Source organism: Mustelus asterias, chromosome 17 (genome assembly GCF_964213995.1).
Source record: "Mustelus asterias chromosome 17, sMusAst1.hap1.1, whole genome shotgun sequence".
Taxonomy (NCBI): Eukaryota; Metazoa; Chordata; class Chondrichthyes; order Carcharhiniformes; family Triakidae; genus Mustelus; species Mustelus asterias.
The window spans coordinates 44,377,855-44,396,681 of NC_135817.1; the positions used below are offsets into that span (position 1 = coordinate 44,377,855).

The following is an 18,827-nucleotide window of genomic DNA, read 5'->3' on the forward strand; positions in this document are numbered from 1 at the left end:
ATTACTTCATTATCTGCCATTTCGCAGACTTCACTACCCCCTTTGGAGCCCTACAGTGTCTGACAAAGTGACCCAGTTTCCCACAGTTATGGCACGCACCCTTTGGTTTGGCTCCTCCACTGTTTGCACTAACATTTTCCTGTTTTATTTGTAGGTATGGTCTCTCATCTGGTCCATCTCTAATTCCAGATGCCCATTCCACTAATACATCATAAGTCTGGGTTTTGAGAACTCCCATTTTAAGGATTTACTGGTGAGCTGGCGACAGCCCGTCTTTAAATGCTTGTAAAAAGGCTCTATCTGTTCGGGCAGTTTCGGGTATTCCCCAACATTTTTGGTATACTCTAAAGAGTCGCTCCCCAAATTCGGAGGCTCTTTCACCCCTTTGTTGTTTAACATTGGTAATTCTGGACCAATTGGTTGGTCCCGCTCCGTCACTCATTAGTCTCCACGTATCCTGTGGGCAAGTGGCCCATACCAACTGGCGCATATCCCGCAAATATAAATGGAGCCTTCCCAGGAATGCCAAAACTTGTTGTCTTTCTTCTAGGGTAAAGGGTTTATATCGGGTGGGACTCTGTAATGTCCCACCCTTAGTTAAGGAAGCAGATCATGGACCTCTTCCTCATCGGGGTCTCCCACTGATGCCGTGGCGCCAGGGTCCTCTAAAGGTTGGTTGCGCTTGTCTAATTCTCTTTTTGCTTTGACATCAGCCCATTTCTTACCCAAGACTGAGACCTGTTCAATTAATCCAGCCAATTGGTGAACTAAGAGAACTCCAATTTTCTTAGTTCTGTTTTTCTTTTCCTTTTCCAACCATTTTTGTTGTTGGTCTAGTGGGTGGTCTAAATCCCATCCCCCTTTTATCACCTGTTTAATGAGTTTGTCCCTCTTAATCATATATTCGTTTATTAGGGACCCAGGGGTCCGCACTGTCTTTGTCCCGCCATAACACTGATAAGTTTATACTCACCACCTGGAGTGATCTATTCTCCTTTCTCACGCTCCTCCTCCTAGGTCGCTCTTATCGGAGTCCGGTGATACCTGTAAGGGGTGATTAGATCCCTCCGTATCACCGCTTATGCTATATATTTGTTAAGCCGGCTTCTCCTCAGAAGGCTTTTCCTTCTAACTCTTTTACATGAAGGCTTTTCCTTCAAATTCCGGCGATCACTCAGACAGTCCCTATCTCACTCACGTCTGAACATCACACACTCTTATCACAGATGATTACCTACTGCAGTTTGACCCACTCTATTTAAAGTTCGGTAATCTATTCAGGTGTCTCGGTTGTGGCCATCCAACCGGACCGTAAACAGATTATCCCAGACGAGCCCCCAATTGTTGTAGGTAAAAAAACCTCTGACACTATTAGTAGATCAAAATGCAGGTTTATTTTCACAATTGTGGGAGAAGTGAGGTCCCTAACAGTGGACCCCCAGCCTTCTCCTCGAACACAAGTAAGAACAGAGTTTTATATATCTCGGTTCCCGCCCCTATTACATTGCAATTTTCTAAGATGTCTGTCATTGTTCATGGTGAGATTCTTGTTGCATCAGCAGTTTCTTCCTCTGCGTAATTTGTTCAATCTCCAAGGCCACGATCATTCATCATTTATAGCCTTGAAACAACATCACAGGTTTTGCACAAACAAGTTAACTTATATACATACAAGGGTATAGGAGTTTGTATAATACTTTATATCAGGATAAGATGAATAACATATGATGAATATATATATGAATCTATGGTTACACAATCACAGAAGGCATACATGTCAACTCCATGGTGTTAAACAAAGGTACAAAAAATGGAGTCTAGCTTAGCTTATTTGAGCTGGGTTAGCTGCATTCCTGAATACGATAGCTGGAGAGAGCAGGGATATTTGTTCCTCTTATCTGGTCTGGATGCACGAAAACAATTAATTTTAACAAAAACAATGAATTTTACAGTACCCCTCACGAATCTCTTAAGTATTACAGAGGTGAGTCTAAATGCTTAAGCGTTACAAAGTTCATTAACCCATTCCCGTCTTCACAGACCTTCAATGTTACTAAGGGCACCCAAAGGGACATGCTGAAAATTGAGTGTTCTAACGGTATTGCCCAACTCAGGATGGATCCCGAACTACTGAGCGACATGATGGCGTATAATGGTACCTATTTTGTCTGCGGAAACAACGCCTATCCATGGCTCCCTTGGCATTGGGCAGGATCTTGCTATCTAGCATATGTGGTCCCCTATATCCGACATTATGACTCCCTATGACTCCACCCCAAGATACACCTTTTGAAATCAAAATGGGCCATCACGGAGACCCAGCGGTTTTGGATGATAGCCTTTCCTCTTTATGATACAGCCAAAGCTGCCCGAGAACTGATCAACATGGCGTTAGCTCTCGAGAAAATAGCCAATGACACAGCAGATGGTCTGGAAAGTGTGAGCACGGCCATATCTGAGGTGTCGGCAGAAGTAATTGCCATCCGAACGATAGCCCTCCAAAACTGAATGGCCTTAGATTATTTACTGGCCAAATCGGGAGGTACATGCACTCTAGTGGGACAGAGTGCTGCACCTATATCCCTGATTCCTCTGAAAATATAACAAGCCTCGTTGATCACATCAGAGAGATAGCAGATAAGATCAGAACCGAAGGGCACAGATTCAACAATTACAACCCCCCTGGTTGATGGCCGTTTGGGAGCATATTTGGTGACTGGGGAGGAATGATAGTACACCTGGGGATCATTATCTTGGTCATGTTGATCATTTTATTTTTTCTCAAATGCCTATGTAATTATTTGTCCCGTTCTTCCAATGGTCCCCTGTAAAACGATTTACGGATTAGTTATCATGGAATGATAAAAGGAGGGAATGAGATATTAAAGAGTTAATATCCACTGTAGAGTCTCAGATGAACTATTGGGTTTGCAAAAATAACAGAAAAACAGCTCATGAGAGCAAACTGACAAACAAGATAACCACAGGCTCCAACTTCCAGAGCACAGCCAGGGTGATTTTTTTTTATTTCAAAAGATGTTCTTTCTCATGCAGCTATACTTGTTTTTGCTTAAGACAGCTGGGGTGCTGTTTTTGCTGGGAACTGAAAGTTCTTTCTTGTGTGCTTGTCCTTGATTGTATCAGATGACGTGTGCTTGCTGAAATCTGCCTGCTGAAATTGTAAATTGTACAAAAGCCTTTTTGCTCAGTGCGCTTTTGCTAACTGACTCCCAGCACTGAGTGGAAGTTACGTAGCAAAGCTTTGCCAGCTTGCATATGTAAGACAAATAAAGAACTTTTGAATCGGACAACAGTTGGTGTTTGCCTTTGTATCAGGAATGGAAGAGTCTCACGATAACGAACTTAACACAGTCATAGCTAGGGTGTAGAGAAAGATCAATTTAATGTGAGATAGGTCCATTCAAAAGTCTGATAGCAGCAGGGAAGAAGTTGTTTTTGAGTTGGTTGGTACGTGATCTCAGACTTCTGTATCTTTTTCCCGAAGAAGGTGGAAGAGAGAATGTCAAGGGTGTGTGGGGTCTTTGATTAGGCTGGCTGCTTTTCCGAGGCAGCGGGAAGTGTAGAGAGTGTTGATGGATGGGAGGCTGGTTTGAGTGATGGACTGGGCTTCATTCATGACCCTTTTTATACCCAGTGACAGTGAATGAGTGAGATGAGATTTTAAACATATATTTATGCCATCACTAAAACTGCCTATTTCCAGCTCGGTAACATTGCCTCAGCTTATCAGCTGCTGAAACCCTCATTCCATGCTTTTCTTACCTCTGGATATGATTATTCCTACACACTCCTGGCCAGCCTTGCACATGCTACCCTCCCAATGTCCATGAGATCATCCAAAACTCTGCTGCCTGTCTCTGTACTCAGGTCAAATTCTGTTCACCCATCACTCCTATACTAGCTGACTCTACACTGGCTCCTGGTTTAATCAACACCGTGACATTAAAATTCTCATCCTTATTTTCAAACCCCTCTACAGCATCACTACCACGGAAAGAAATTGAGACCAAAATACTGCATGCTTTCAAGAAGCAGTTAGATATAGCATTTGGGGAGGAAGGAGATCAAAGGATATGGGAGGAAGGCAGGATCAGACTATTGAGTTGGATGATCAGCGTGATCATAATGAATGGTGGTGCAAGCTAGAAGGGTCGAATGACCTCCTCCTGCTCCTATGTTCTATGTTTCTATAACCCTTCCCCATCTCTGTAATTTCCAGGCCCCACAATTGCTCAAGAAACCTTTGCTCCTCTAGTTCTGACCTCCTGGGCATGTTTGTATTTGTGGCTGTGTCAGAGTTCTGGAATTCCCTCCCTAAACGTCCCCAACTCTCCATCCAAGAAAACGGGCTTCCCAAAGAGTGCGATGCCACCCGGGGGAGATTTGGGGACCCTGAGCTGTGAGGCAGCAATATCTACTCTGGAGCTGGGGCGGGGTACTAACAGTTTTAAACCTTGGAGCATTTTTCTTGGTGGGATTGGCAGAACTGACAGATCTTTTTTTGACTACTGCTGCAAAATAAAACTTGTGAAAACATGTGCTTTTTAAAAAAAAGAAACCCTGGAGTTTTAACAATTCGCACCCCGTTGAATACCCTACCATTGTACAAATGCCAAACTTCCTGGAACCTATTGGTTGTGTGACTTGAACACATGACGGCGCTATTTACTCCACAATAAAGTTGTTGTCAGCATATAGTGAGGGCTGGCGCTCAGTGAGACTGGACTCAACATATCCCTTTAAACAGTTTCAAGAAGCTGGTATCTGGAGCAAGGGCTTTTCAGTCTCGAACTCGCAACCGTTCAATTGCTGGATGAAAACCCTGTACTTGGGGGAGGGTGGCGATCTGCAAATGAAACTCTTCATCCTCGGACTGCTGCTGGCCGCTGTTGTGGATGGTGAGAATCCTTCACTTATATTTTCCACTAGTTCAGAAATAAAACACTCATCGAACTCTGAGCCCCAGTGATCGAATGTGACGAGGAAATCATTGAGGAAAGGGTCCGGGGGGTGGGGGGAATTGTAGGGAACATTGCTCCGGTCAGTAAAATCCGGCGACATGTCAAAATGCTTACAGAAAAAAATATTTTTGAAGACGCGATTAGGAATTTAAACTGAATTTCAATTGTGAAAATTACTGTAATGATATGGTTGAACGGTTACATTAAAAAAAACAACTAGAATGAATGTATCGGAATGAAGAGCTGAGTTTATCTTTATAGTGAAATAAAGTGAAGCATTTTTTAACATGGAATGGTTTGAGCAGTACTTCCCACATATTCCACTCTCTATACCAGAGGTTGCACCTATCTACTATTTCTTCACTTTCTCTTAGGTGCCTGCCGAGTTGGCAGAGTGGGTGCTTTTGGCATTGCTTTCAGAGGTATTAATTCCTTGGTGTTGTTGGGTCAAGTGCCATCTGTTCACCCAGAAAGGATCAATTGATGAAGGGTCACCCCGACTTGAAACGTTGGCTCTATTCTCTCTCCACAGATGCTGATTTGATTTGATTTATTATTGTCACATGTTTTGGGATAGAGTGAAAAGTTTTGTTTCTTGTTTTCTTGCTATACGGACAAAGCAGACTATTCATAGGGTACATGGGGAGAAGGAAAGGAGAGGGTGCAGAATACAGGGTGGGATTTTACGGTCTTGCTTGATCTGAAACCGTAAAATCCCGCCCGATGTCAATGGATCTTTCCATGGTCCGCCCCTCGCCCGCTCCGATTCCCATGGCGGAACGCTAAAATTCTGGCCATAGCGTTGCAGTCATGGCTAGGGTGTAGAGAAAGATCAACTTAATATAAGGTAGGTCCATTCAAAAGTCTGATGGCAGCTGGGAAGAAGCTGCTCTTGAGTCGGTTGGTACCTATCCTCAGATTTTTGTATCTATTTCCCGATGGAAGAAGGTAGAAGAGAGTATGTCCGGAGTGCATGGGGTCCTTGATTAAGCTGGCTGCTTTTCCGAGGCAGCGGGAAGTGTAGACAGTGTCAATGGGCGGGAGGCTGGTTTGCGTGATGGACTGGATTACATTCACAGCCCTTTGAAGTTTCTTATGGTCTTGATCAGAGCAGGAACCATACAGAGCTGTGATACATCCAGAAAGCTGTCAGACCTGCTGAGATTTTCCAGCATTTCCTGTTTTTGTTTCAGATTCCAGCATCCGTAGCATTTTGCTTTTATATTAAATAGTATTCGAGTTGGGATTTGCTGCTACTGCAGTGTGTATCAGATGTTATCCCCTGAGGGTCAGCCCTTAGTTTGATGCAGCCTTACAGCAGGAATAAGGTCAGTGCAGGGAGGCTAACCAGTCTAATAAGCACCCCTGATTTTAATTGCTGCATCAGTGGTGGCTAGTCCAGATTTGACTTTTGTCATGTCATCATCTGACCATGTAAGCAGAGGTGGTCAATTTAAACTGTTGGAGAAAATTGGCTGCCGATCGAAGCTGTCCAGTGTCATCTCGTCCCATGATAAACATGATGGGCAAGGTCAGCTATGACAGGGCAACATCAGGATCCTTTAAGATCTGCATGGGAGCAAAATGGGTTATGTTGTGTTCTGGCATCAACTCTTTCTGGCAAATTAGTCAGAGAGTCATAGAGGTTTACAGCATGGAAACAGGCCCTTCGGCCCAACTTGTTCAGGGCGCCCTTTTTTTAAACCACAAAGCTATCCCAATTGCCCATGTTTGGCCCATATCCCTCTATACTCATCCTACCCATGTAACTGTCTAAATGCTTTTTAAAAGACAAAATTGTACCCCCCTCTACTACTACCTCTGACAGCTTGTTCCAGACACTCATCACCCTCTGCGTGAAACAATTGCCCCTCTGGACCCTTTTGTATCTCTCCCCTCTCACCTTAAACCTATGCCACCTAGTTTTAGACTTTAGACTCTCCTACCTTTGGGAAAAGATATTCACTATCTAGCCCTTCATTATTTTATGGACTTCTATAAGATCATCCCTAAGCCTCCTACGTTCAAGGGAAAAAAGACCCAATCTATCCAGCCGCTCCTTATAACTCAAACCATCAAGTCTTGGTAGCATCCTAGTATATATTTTCTGCACTTTTTCTAGTTTAATAATATCCTTTCTATAATAGGGTGACCAGAACTGTACGCAGTACTTCAAATGTGGCCTTACTAATGTCTTGTATAGCTTCAACAAGACGTTCCAACTCCTGTATTCAATGTTCTGACCAATGAAATCAAGCATGCCGAATGCCTCCCTCACCACTTTGTCCACCTGTGACTCCACTTTCAAGGAGCTGTGAATATTCTTCTCTTAGCCTCTGTCATTTTCTGTCAGGTCATATACAGAGGGTGCCTTTTTAAAGTTTATTTATTAATGTCACAATAAGCTTATATTAACACTGCAATAAAGTTATTGTGAAAATCCCCTAGTTGCCACACTCCGGCGTCTGTTCGGGTACACTGAGGGAGAATTTAGCATGGCCAATGCACTTAACAGCATGTCATTCGGACTGCTTACATTCCAGAACTGACAGAAACATGTTCAGTCTTGCTCAGCTGAGATCAAAGACAAAATTGCACCAGATCCTTGTCAGAGATTTGCTCTACGCTGATGATGCCGCACTAACATTCCATACTGAGGAACATATTCAATGACAAATGGACAGACTCTCTCTCTCTCACCGGTAGAGAGTTTGATTTAAGCCTCAGAAGAAGACAAATTTTATGGTCCAGAATGTTGCCATACCACCATCTATCAGCATGGACAATGCATTGCTGAAGGTTGTTGATAGCTTCACATATCTAGGCTCTATAATCACCAGTAATCTGTCACTTGATGCTGAAATCAATACATATGTTGCAAGAACTGCAGCTATTATTTTCAAGCTTAGTAAGGGAATGTGCTGTATTAGACAGTGGCTGCACATCTACCGTGTGTGGAATTGACTAGTTAAAATGTTACCTGGACTCTTTAAATGCTGAAAATTGGAACAAAGTTAAAGAATTTGAAAGTTCCACAAGTTTCAGGTTTGGGGATGATGATACCCTGAAGTCACTGAAGAGAGTGATGATCCCTTGTAATATTGCCGGAGTGAATCATTTCATTAGCACAGATGTTGTGTCAAGTGAGATACCTTTGCTTCTGAGTAGCCCATTGATGAAGAAAGCACACATGAAACTGGATATGGAAAATAATAAGGCAACGGTTTTTGGAAAAACGGTGGACTTACAATTTACACAGTAACACAGGAGACACTATTGCATTCCATTAATGAAAAATAATTTTTCGGGTAAAGAGATTAAGGAAGTGTAATCAGCCGGAAATGGGACTTTAGCTGATAAAAATCTAATTGTATTGTAACTGCATCGCAATTTGCACATCCATCTCCTCAGAGGCTGAAAAATGTATTAAAGGATGAAGGGGTAAGGGATAAAGACTATATTAAGCTGATAGAATAGGTCATTGATCACTGTGAGGCTTGTAGGAAGTACAGAAGGCACCATCACGATCAATAGTAACTCTACCTTTGGCCAGAGGTTTTATCGACATTGTGGCCATGGACTTTAAGATCTGGGATAAAGCAAATATATTTATTTTGTACTTCGTAGATTTAACGACCAGATTTAGTCAATCAACCATTGTACGTAGTAAAGAGAGTAATTCTGGATCAGATCATGGAAAAATGGATAGGGACAGGAATGGGGCCATTGGCAAAGTTCCTTACAGACAATGGGGGGATGGGGTGGGTGGGGGGGGGGGAATTTGCTAATGATGAGTTTAAGGATATGTGTGAAAACATGAATATCATAGTCGTGAATACTGCTGCAGAAAGCCCATTCAGTAATGGGATGTGTGAGAGAACACAGTAAGAAGTCTCACAACACCAGGTTAAAGTCCAACAGGTTTATTTGGTAGCAAAAGCCACTAGCTTTTGGAGCGCTGCCCCTTCATCAGGTGAGTGGGAGTTCTATTCACAAACAGGGCATATAAAGACACAAACTCAATTTACAAAATAATGGTTGGAATGCGAGTCTTTACAGATAATCAAGTCTTAAAGGTACAGACAATATGAGTGGAGAGAGCTCACATTGTCTGTACCTTTAAGACTTGATTACGGAAGGAGGGCACAGAAACGTAGCGCCAGTTCAGATAGTAAGTCCAATAGTCATCATGATCACAAGAAGAGATTGAGAACTATTGAAAAACATCCCACAACAGGAGGGGAAAATCAAGCAGTGGTTGTACAGAACAAGATATCAGGCAGGATAGGGGGAGTAGCTTGGCAAGGTCTCGGAATAGGGGTAAGACTCGTGAGATTTTGGTGGTTTCCAATAAATTCGATGAAAAAGTTATAAAAGATGCCAAACAACTAGAACTGCAAAGTTGGAGTGAATTTGGGATATACACGGAGGTACCAGATAGGGCACAAAGAGTTTTATCTCACAGATGGATTTAAACAGAAAGGGTGCTTCCTGATGGAATTTATAAGACAAAGGCCAGGCTTGTGGTGAGGGGATTCGAAGAAAACTTGGAAGACCAGGATTTAAGGGTGGATTCACCTATGGCAGGAAAGATTATTTTAAAGATCTTCTTGGCTCTGTTAGCTGCAAATCTATAGTTATAAAAGCTGCTTTTTTGCAGGGGCATCAGCTTCAGAGAGATATTTTTCTCCGTCCTCCCAAAGAGGCAGCTAAGACAGCAGGGCAACTATGGAAGCTAAATAAATGTGTATATGGGCTAAATGATGCGTCTAGAGTTTGGTATTTTTTTGGTAAAGTTAGTTTTGTTAAAGTTAGGCTGTTGCCAATTGGAAGCAGATCCTGCAATGTTTTGCTGGCACCATGAACAAAATCTTTCTGGTATCTTTATGATGCATGTTGGTGATTTTTTGTGGGGAGGTAGTAGTGATTTTGAAGTTATTGTAATCTCTGGGCTGAGGAAGGAATTCAGGGTTGGAAGTCAGGCTTCAGGCGCTTTCAAATACATCGGACAGACTGAGTCAGGTGTCACTTTACGTCAGCAATCTTATTTGGAAGGTATCAGCCCAATAGCAATTAGTCTTGGGAGGGGTTCACAAAAGGGCGCGGTAGTTTCGAAGATGGAAAAAGATGAACTCCGAAGTTTGATTGGGCAACTGAATTGGCTAGGTAGACAGACTAGACTGGATGTTAGTTTTGATGTCCCAGAGTTGAGTACAAAAATGAATGATCTGACAGTGGAAGAACAAATAAAACATTGGCTAAACTAATAATGCAGGATTGTGTTTTGAGGTTCCTGTTTCTGGGTGATCTTAGGCATCTGAAACTCATAGTTTATAGTGACACATCCTATGCTAATTTATGTGATGGGTTCTCAAGCGTGAGAGGCTTTATTATATTTCTTTGAGGGGAAAATGGAAAATGTTGCCCCCTTGTGTGGAAAACAAAGAAAATAAGGAGAGTGGTATAAAGCACATTGACTGCTGAGACACGAAGCCTTGTAGAGACAGTGGATATGGCCTTTTATATATCCCAGATATTAGCAGAAATTTTGGGGTTAGAGGATTCGGGTAAAATACCCATTGAGTGTCACATTGACAATAAATCCCTGTGGGAAAGTGTGCACTCCGCAAAGTGTAAATGAGAAAAGATTGAGGATTGACAAAGCCAGCTTAAAGTAGATGCTGGACAAAGGAGAAATATCAAAAATTAAATGGGTAGATAGTAGCTATCAGTTATCCAATTGTTTTACTAAGAGAGGGGCTAGTTTGAAGAAACTTTTGGAGATTATTAAAGAAGGACATTTTTTCTGTGTTTTTTTTCTCACGAGATGTATTTAAATAAAGGAAGGAGAAATAGAATGTGTTTTGTGTTTTGTGTTTTTCTGTGGAAAACCAATATTCATCAAAATAATTTTTCTCCAAGGAAGGGGAGATTGTTAGGAATGAGTTAACAGACCTTCCGATTAAGTCTTAATTTGATGTCAATTATTCAATAGAAGTCACTGATATATAAAGGCGTCACAGGTGGCATTATTTTGTTGGTGGAGAATTGTGTGAGAAGTTGGGTTAAAGAAATAAAGGTATTTTATGAAGAAGCAGAACTCATGTCTCCTTCGCACTACAGCAACCGAGAAGCTCAAAACACAGACTCCCATCTCACAATTTACAGCCATTCAGCTGGTAATCTGCCTTCTTGTTTTTGCTTCCAAAGTGAATAACCTCACATTTATCCAAATTATACTGCATCTGCCATTGATTTGCCCACTCACCCAACCTGTCCAGATCATGCTGAAGGATCTCTGTATCCTCATCACAGTTCACCCTCCCACCCAACTTGGTATCATCTGCAAAATTTGAGATGTTATGTTTTGTTCCCTCATCCAAATCATTAATATATATTGTGAATAGCTGGGGTCCTAGCACCGATCCTTGTGGCACTCCACTAGTTACTGCCTGCCAATTTGAAAAGGACCCATTAATTCCTACTCTTTGTTTCCTCTCTGCCGACTAGTTTTCTATCCATCTCAATACACTTCCCCCAATCCCATATGCTTAAATCTTGCACTATAATCTCTTATGCGGGACTTTGTCAAATGCTTTCTGAAAGTCCAAATATACCACATTGACTGGCTCCCCCTGTCAACTTTGCTAGTTATATCTTCAAAGTACTCCAACAGATTTGTCAAGCATGATTTCCCCTTCATAAATCCATGTTGACTCTGTCTGATCCTGCCACTGCTTTCTTAATGCTTTGCTATAAAGTCCTTGATAATGGATTTGAGAATTTTCCCCACCACCGATGTTAGGCTTCCTGGTCTATAATTCCCTGTTTTCTCTCTATCTCCCTTTTTGAATATTAGCGTGACATTAGTTACCCTCCAATCTGCAGAGACTGTTCCAGAGTCTGTGGAATCCTGGAAGATGACCACCAATGCATCCATTATTTCTAGAGACATTTCCTTAAGTACTCTTGAATATAGATTATCAGGCCCTGGGGATTTATCCACCTTCAATCCCATCAATTTTCCCAGCACCATTCCTCTACTATTATTGATTTCCCTCAGTTCTTCCCTCTCGCTAAATCTTGCATTCTCCAACATTACTGTTATCTGATTTGTGTCCTCTTTTGTAAAGACGAACCAAAGTGTGTATTCAGTTGCTCAGCCATTTATTTGTCCCCTATTATACATTCCCCCATTTCTGTTTGTAGGGGACCTATATTTGTCTTCACCAATCTCTTTCTCTTCTCGTATATATAGAATCTCTTAGTGTCATCTTTATGTTTCCTACAAGCTTACTTTAGTACTGTATTTTCCCCTTATTGATCAATCCCTTGGTCCTTCTTTGCCGAATTCTAAACTGCTCCCATTCCTCAGACCTATTATTTTTCTTGGCCAATCTGTATGCTTCTTCTTTGGATTGGATACTCTCTCTAATTTCCTTTGCAAGCCATGGATTGGCCCTCTTACCCATTTGTTTTTGTGTCAGACAGAAATAAACAGTTGCTGCGGTTCCCCCATGCGTTCCTTGAATGTTTGCCATTGCCTATCTACAGTCATCCTTTTAATTAACGCTCCCCAATCTATCAAGGCCAACTCATGCCTTATATCTTCATAGTTTCCTTTATTAAGATTCAGCACCCTAGTCTCTGAATCAACTATTTCACTCTCCATCTTGATAAATAATTTTATCATGTTATGGTCGCTCATCCCCAAGGGAGCTCATACAGCTAGATTGGCAATGATTCCCATCTCATTACACAGTACCCAATCTAAGATGGCCCGCTCTCTAGTTGGCTCCTCCACATATTGGTCAAGGAAACCATCCCGTATACACTCCAGGAATTCCTCCTCTACGGCTAATTTGATTTGCCCAATCTTTGTGCAGATTAAAATCAGCCTAGATCACCAACATTCCCTGATCACATGCATCTCTAATCTTATGTTTAATGCCATTCCCAACATCACCACTGCAGTTTGGGGGTCTATATATGACACCCACTAATGTTTTTAACCCCTTGGTATTTCTCAACTCTACCCATACAGACTCCACGTTGTCAGAACCAATACCCTTTCTCACTATTGTGTTAATTTCCTCTTTAACCAGCAGTGCCACTCCACCACCTTTTCCTTTATGCCTGTCCTTCCTAAATACGGAATACCCTGGGACATTCAATTCCCACCCTTGGTCACCCTGCAGCCATGTCTCCGTAATCCCAATTATACCACACCAGTTTACATCTATCTGCGCGATTCGTTCATCCGCTTTATTGCAAATGCTCTGTGTATTAAGGCACAGAGCCTTTAAGCTTGTCTTTTTAACATTGTTTACCTCGCTCCCAATATTTTTCTCTATAGCCCATCATATGGGCTTTATTGGTCATTAGTTATAATATTGTCAACGTTAACATACCTATTGTTGAATGATATTCATTCAACCCATAAAAGGATAAAATAGGAACAGAAAATGCTGTAAAAACTCAGCAGGTCTGACAGCATCTGTGGAGAGAGAATAGAGCTAATGTGTTGGCTCTATTCTCTCTCCACAGATGCTGTCAGACTTGCTCAGTTTTTCCAGCAGTTTCTGTTTTTGTTTCAGGTTCCAGTATCCACAGTATATTGCCTTTATCTTAAAGGATAAAGTAGTATTTGTTGTCAATTAATGTTTTAGGTGCATTTTCTTTCATGCTAATTTTATCCAATCTTTGTTTAATTAAATCCCATCCTTGATGTTCACACAAATAATAAAGAGAATAAACTTGTGTATTTGGTACTGTTACTTGACCATCACTGATTCGGTTTCAACATGACTGATGTGCATCAGTTTGTATGTTAATTTTACTTTGATATAATGGTCCTTTTATAAATCCATAATATCTTTTATTTCCAAAATTAGCTGTGTCTCCCTCATACCACTCTCTCTCCCAATAACTTGATGAATTGGATCCTTTTAATTTGTTGAATATCTGTTTTACCACAAGATATGCCATAGAAAGTTGTGTTTATGACGATTGTCAGAAAAGGAGTTACACAGACTTGATATGCTTCTGGCAGATTTGCCTGGAAAAGCTTATACTCAGTTGTGAGGAATATAGCCAATGTGAAGAGGTGCATAACTGTAGAGGTTGACTGAGACAAGGCCAGTTACCGCTGCTCCAGGGGAACCTCATTGAACCACTCTCCAGATTCCCCCATTCCAACCAGCCAGGGATTGACCCGGAGTCTCCAGGAATTAAACATTAATCTCCACAATGTTGCTGAGAGCAACCCAGGAAAAAAAGATCACAAGAATGTTGAAAGGAAAATATTTTCCCCAAGCAAGTTCACTTATTAGTTCTAAAAGTATTGATGGAATAAATGGTTGTTTGACTGAGCATGGCCTTGGAGGCAGAGATCATGTGGTGAAACTGATACATCGAACAGTTGACAACCCTATTCTGCCCTTGTTTCTTATCTTCCTAGCTTCAGGACATTCCTGCTGCAGTAACTGTCTGGCTACCTCTCCTTCTAGAGTGTTGCTGGAATTTCTCGGTCAGGCCATGGGAGGCTCTCTCTTATTGGGGCGAATCCTGCCAGAAGTATGCTGTGCAAAATGGGTTGAACCCAAGACTGGGAAACTGGGCTATGTTTCGGTTAGTGCCGGAGGGTCAACAAAGTTCTGCTCAGCTAGAACAAAGGTGCTGGATACATAATCCCAGTACCAGTGTCCCAACACTGGTAGACAAACACTTGACCTCGAATCTACCTCAGGCTGCTTGAATTTGGGAATTGCCCAGATGAGGTGCCAATCAAGGCTGCTACCATGAATTGAAAATCTTCCACATAGTTCCTACACAGCCTGTTCAGATAACTTAGGCTGTGCTCATCCCAATTCAACAATTCCCAAAGTATTAATAACGAATGACAATGAAGCATCTAAACAACTGCTCCGAATTTTCACAAGCTGAAGTGATGTGCACGAAACAGAAATTCTCCAGCTAATTCATTTGAATTTACTCATGTTCCATGAAGCAGAGTTGTTTAGATTTAATTCCTTGTGAGTGGAATTTAATGTAAGAATGTTGTCATGAATATTAACAACAAGAACAAAGAACAGTAGAGCACAGGCACAGGCCCTTCGGCCCTCCAAGCCTCCACCGATCACATTTACCTATCTAGACCAATCACTTATATCCCTTTATTCCCCGTTTGTTCGTACATCTATCAAGATAAGTCTTAAATGTGGCTAACATAACTGCCTTAACCACCTCACTTGGCAGTGCATTCCAGGCTCCCACCGCCCTCTATGTAAAAAAACTTCCCCCGCACATCTCCACTGAACCTTTCCCCCCTTATCTTGAACTTGTGCCCCCCTTGTAATTGTCATTTCTGCTCTGGGAAAAAGCTTCCAACAGTTCAAGTATTCCAGATTTTCCCAAAATGCTTTGCAGCTGTTAAAAGTGCACTTGAATGTATGATCACTGTTGTAAATTGCAGAATGCAGCAGCCAAATTGCGTACAGAAATATCCCCCAAACGCTAATGTAATAATGACTACATTATCTGTTTTAACAATATTGGTTCAGGGATCAATATTGTCCAGGACAGTGTGGGTAACTTCCCTGATCTTCCCTCTGGTATCTCTTACATTCACCTGAGAGGGCAGATGTTTAGCATTTCATCTGCAAGACAGCAGTATTCGCTCATTACTGCCCTGGCAGTGTCAGTCTAGATTTTACAAACAAGTATCTGGAGTGCGGCTTAAACCCAGAACATTGGTGGAATTATACATGGACAGGATCTTATGGCCCCGTAAAAGTCAATGGACGTTTGAACAGCTCACTACATTTTATAGCTCTGGCCCTACGGGGCTTTAATATTCAGCCTCTTCTGACTCAGACATGAGAGTGCTACCACTGAGCCACAGCAGACAGGGTAATCCACTGTAACTAATAAACCTCTGTATATTTTAGAGCAGAATACATCACAGAATGTTGGTGAACAATTGATGTTTTACTATAATTTTCTATTTCACAGGAGAACTCCTGGACGTAGAGACACAAGAAAATATGACAGCAGTTTTAGGTGGAAATGTTACCTTCAACTGTACTACACATTTAGAAGATATTCTACAGGTCACCTGGCAAAAGATAAACGGTCAATCTGAGGACAATATTGCTACATTTAGTGACCAGTTCGGATTCCATGTACTTGGATCATTTATCGATCGAGTTGATTTGATTCAATCAGGGGCTCAAGTCTCCTCTATTGTACTATCTGGAGTGGGGCATGAAGATGAAGGATGTTATCAGTGTGTCTTTACTTCATTCAGAAGTGGCCAAAGTATTGGGACGACCTGCTTCACTGTACATGGTATGATAGATACTGTTGTGAATGTGTGATTGTTTCTGACCAATTTGACAACGAAGGAAAATGATTTCTGAGGTACTTAAACAAATCAATGCAGCTTTATTTACAAAGTGTTGCCTGATTGAAGACCAACATGGAAGAGATATAAAAACCCATGAATTCCTCTTGTGACATCATAGAATGTAATGTGTCTAATCAGAAACAGGCCGACTGAAAATTGAGAGCCTGGCACTAACCAATTAATGACCAAATAATCTGCCTTAATAATGTTCATTAATGCATTTGTATTGACCAGACAGCAGAGGGGGAGAGGGGAACTTTTCCACCGTTCTGGATCCAATATGGTATTTCTAACTTTCTCCTGAGAGGGCTGATGCAACGTGTGTTTAGCATCTCATCCGAAAGGCAGCACCTCCAATAGCACAGTCCTCTCTCACTACTGTACTGAAAGTGTCAGTCTAGAGTTTGCAGTTAAACTTTGGAGAGCATCTTGAGCCAACAACTCTGTTGGGACTGAATGTACAATGATTGAGCTATAGTGACATTCTAAGTCTTCTGCAGGCTGTAAACTTCCGAATACTTCAGAGATAAATGCATTACATAAAACGTTTGTGGAACAATTGAGGTGTTTGACTGTCTTCTTTTTTTCCATTTCACAGCAAAGGACATATATGTGGAGACACAGGTGAATGTGACAGCGGTTTTAGGTGAAAATGTTACCTTCAACTGTACTTCACATGTAGAAGACGTTCTGCAGGTTACCTGGCAAAGGTTAAGTGGAGAATCTGAGGACAATATTGCTACATTTGGTGAAAAATTTGAAGCCAATTTTTTTGGGTCATTTATTGGTCGAGCTACTTTCGTATCATCAAAGATGCAAATGTCCACTGTTGTATTATCTGGAGTGAAACTTGAAGATGAAGGATGTTATCAGTGTGTCTTTCATACATCCAGAAGTGGCCGAAGTATTGGGAAGACCTGCCTCACTGTACACGGTAAGACTGAAACAAATGTAAAAATAAAAAAAGTTTGAAAGTAAAAAAAGTGAACTACATTATCAAGATCAATAGACTGTAACTTCCTAGTTCCCCAACATCAGATTTGGGGGTGCCCCAAAGATACACTAGGGATTCCATCTCTGAAGGGCCTGAATGCAATAACTTCCTCCGGGTAATTGCGCTGCAATGGAACTACCTGAAAATGTGATTTAAATCGTAATCTTCGGGTGGTTCCACCCTCCCTACAACTGTTCCCCCCACAGTTATTCCCCCCACTCCGACACCCCCAAGGTTTCCCCTGACCCCTGGCCTCCTGTCATAACATGGGTTCTTTATGTTGCTGTGGTGATGTTCGATTGTTGAGATCTTGTGACTTGTATGTTTAAACGTAAACCTCTTTATTGGTGGGCTTTAGCTATTTACAGTTCCTGTATGCTCATGCATGGCATTAGCTCTACTGTGCAGGCTAGTTGCTTATAGAGTTTTTCTTCAAAACTAATCTCAAATAGGGGGGGATTCTCTGTGCCCCCCACAATGCGTTCTGCAGCAGTGGGAGGTGGCCTGCTGTTGGCTGACAGTGGAACCTTCTGGCCCTGCTGCTATTGATGGAATTTCCCATTAACTCCATTCCCCCCCCCCCCACCTCCAGGAAACACGCGGCGGGAGTTCACTGTTGGTGGACCAGAAGATCCCGCCAGCAAGAAAAGCCATAAAATTCCAGCCTGAGAGTATTTTACCATGTGTCTGTATACATCACACAGTGGGCAGTGCCACTCTCTAGCACCATGTTCACTCTTGCTCTGGCGAGCACACATCAAGAAGTTTAACAACACCAGGTTAAAGTCCAACAGGTTTATTTGGTAGCAAAAGCCACACAAGTGAGGCTACCAAATAAACCTGTTGGACTTTAACCTGGTGTTGTTAAACTTCTTACTGTGTTTACCCCAGTCCAACGCCGGCATCTCCACATCATGAGCACCCATCACACAGTGAATGGTACCACTTTCCAGTCCTACATTAACCCTTGCTCTGCCGAACACCTTTACATTCTAATACATGCAGGCATATATCATCACCCCTGACCTCTGCACCTCCCGCCTACTTGAATTCCATCCACTTACCTTTGGCACATACCTTCTCTCTGGCCTGTCAGATTCACTGGGTCCCATTAAACGTAACTGCTTTACAGCAAAACAGGGGATGTGGTCTCCTTGAAACTGATGGAGCTGGACTGTGCTGGGGTCTGCGGAAACTCTTTCAATGCAGATCTCAAGCAGTTCTGGCCATTGGGGCTATCCATGTGGTTTTCAAGACCAGGTAAGTGGGCAATACAGATTTCTAATTCTAGTGAGCCATTTCTTTCTGACACTAATCAGAAGTTATGGCCTATTGAGTTAAATAAAAACCAAAAATGATGAGAACACTCAGCAGATCAGTAATTATCTGTGGGGAGAGAGCACAGAGATTACATTTCATATTATTGACCTTTCATCAGAACTCT

General features: G+C 41.9%; 1 protein-coding gene across 3 annotated transcripts in view; it reads left to right on the forward strand.

Annotated features, from left to right (window-relative positions):
* Positions 1–4,699: 4,699 nt before the first annotated feature.
* The window catches only part of LOC144506157 (OX-2 membrane glycoprotein), a 33,062-nt gene continuing 18,934 nt past the window's right edge, over positions 4,700–18,827 (forward strand). The window contains exons 1-3 of one of the 3 annotated variants that reach the window (XM_078231998.1): positions 4,700–4,919; positions 15,996–16,331; positions 16,988–17,323. In XM_078231998.1, the coding sequence (XP_078088124.1) occupies positions 4,835–4,919; positions 15,996–16,331; positions 16,988–17,323 (757 nt within the window). In that variant the 5' untranslated portion in view covers positions 4,700–4,834. The remainder of the gene's footprint in view (positions 4,920–15,995; positions 16,332–16,987; positions 17,324–18,827) is intronic. The other 2 variants (XM_078231999.1, XM_078232000.1) reach the window with 2 other exon arrangements.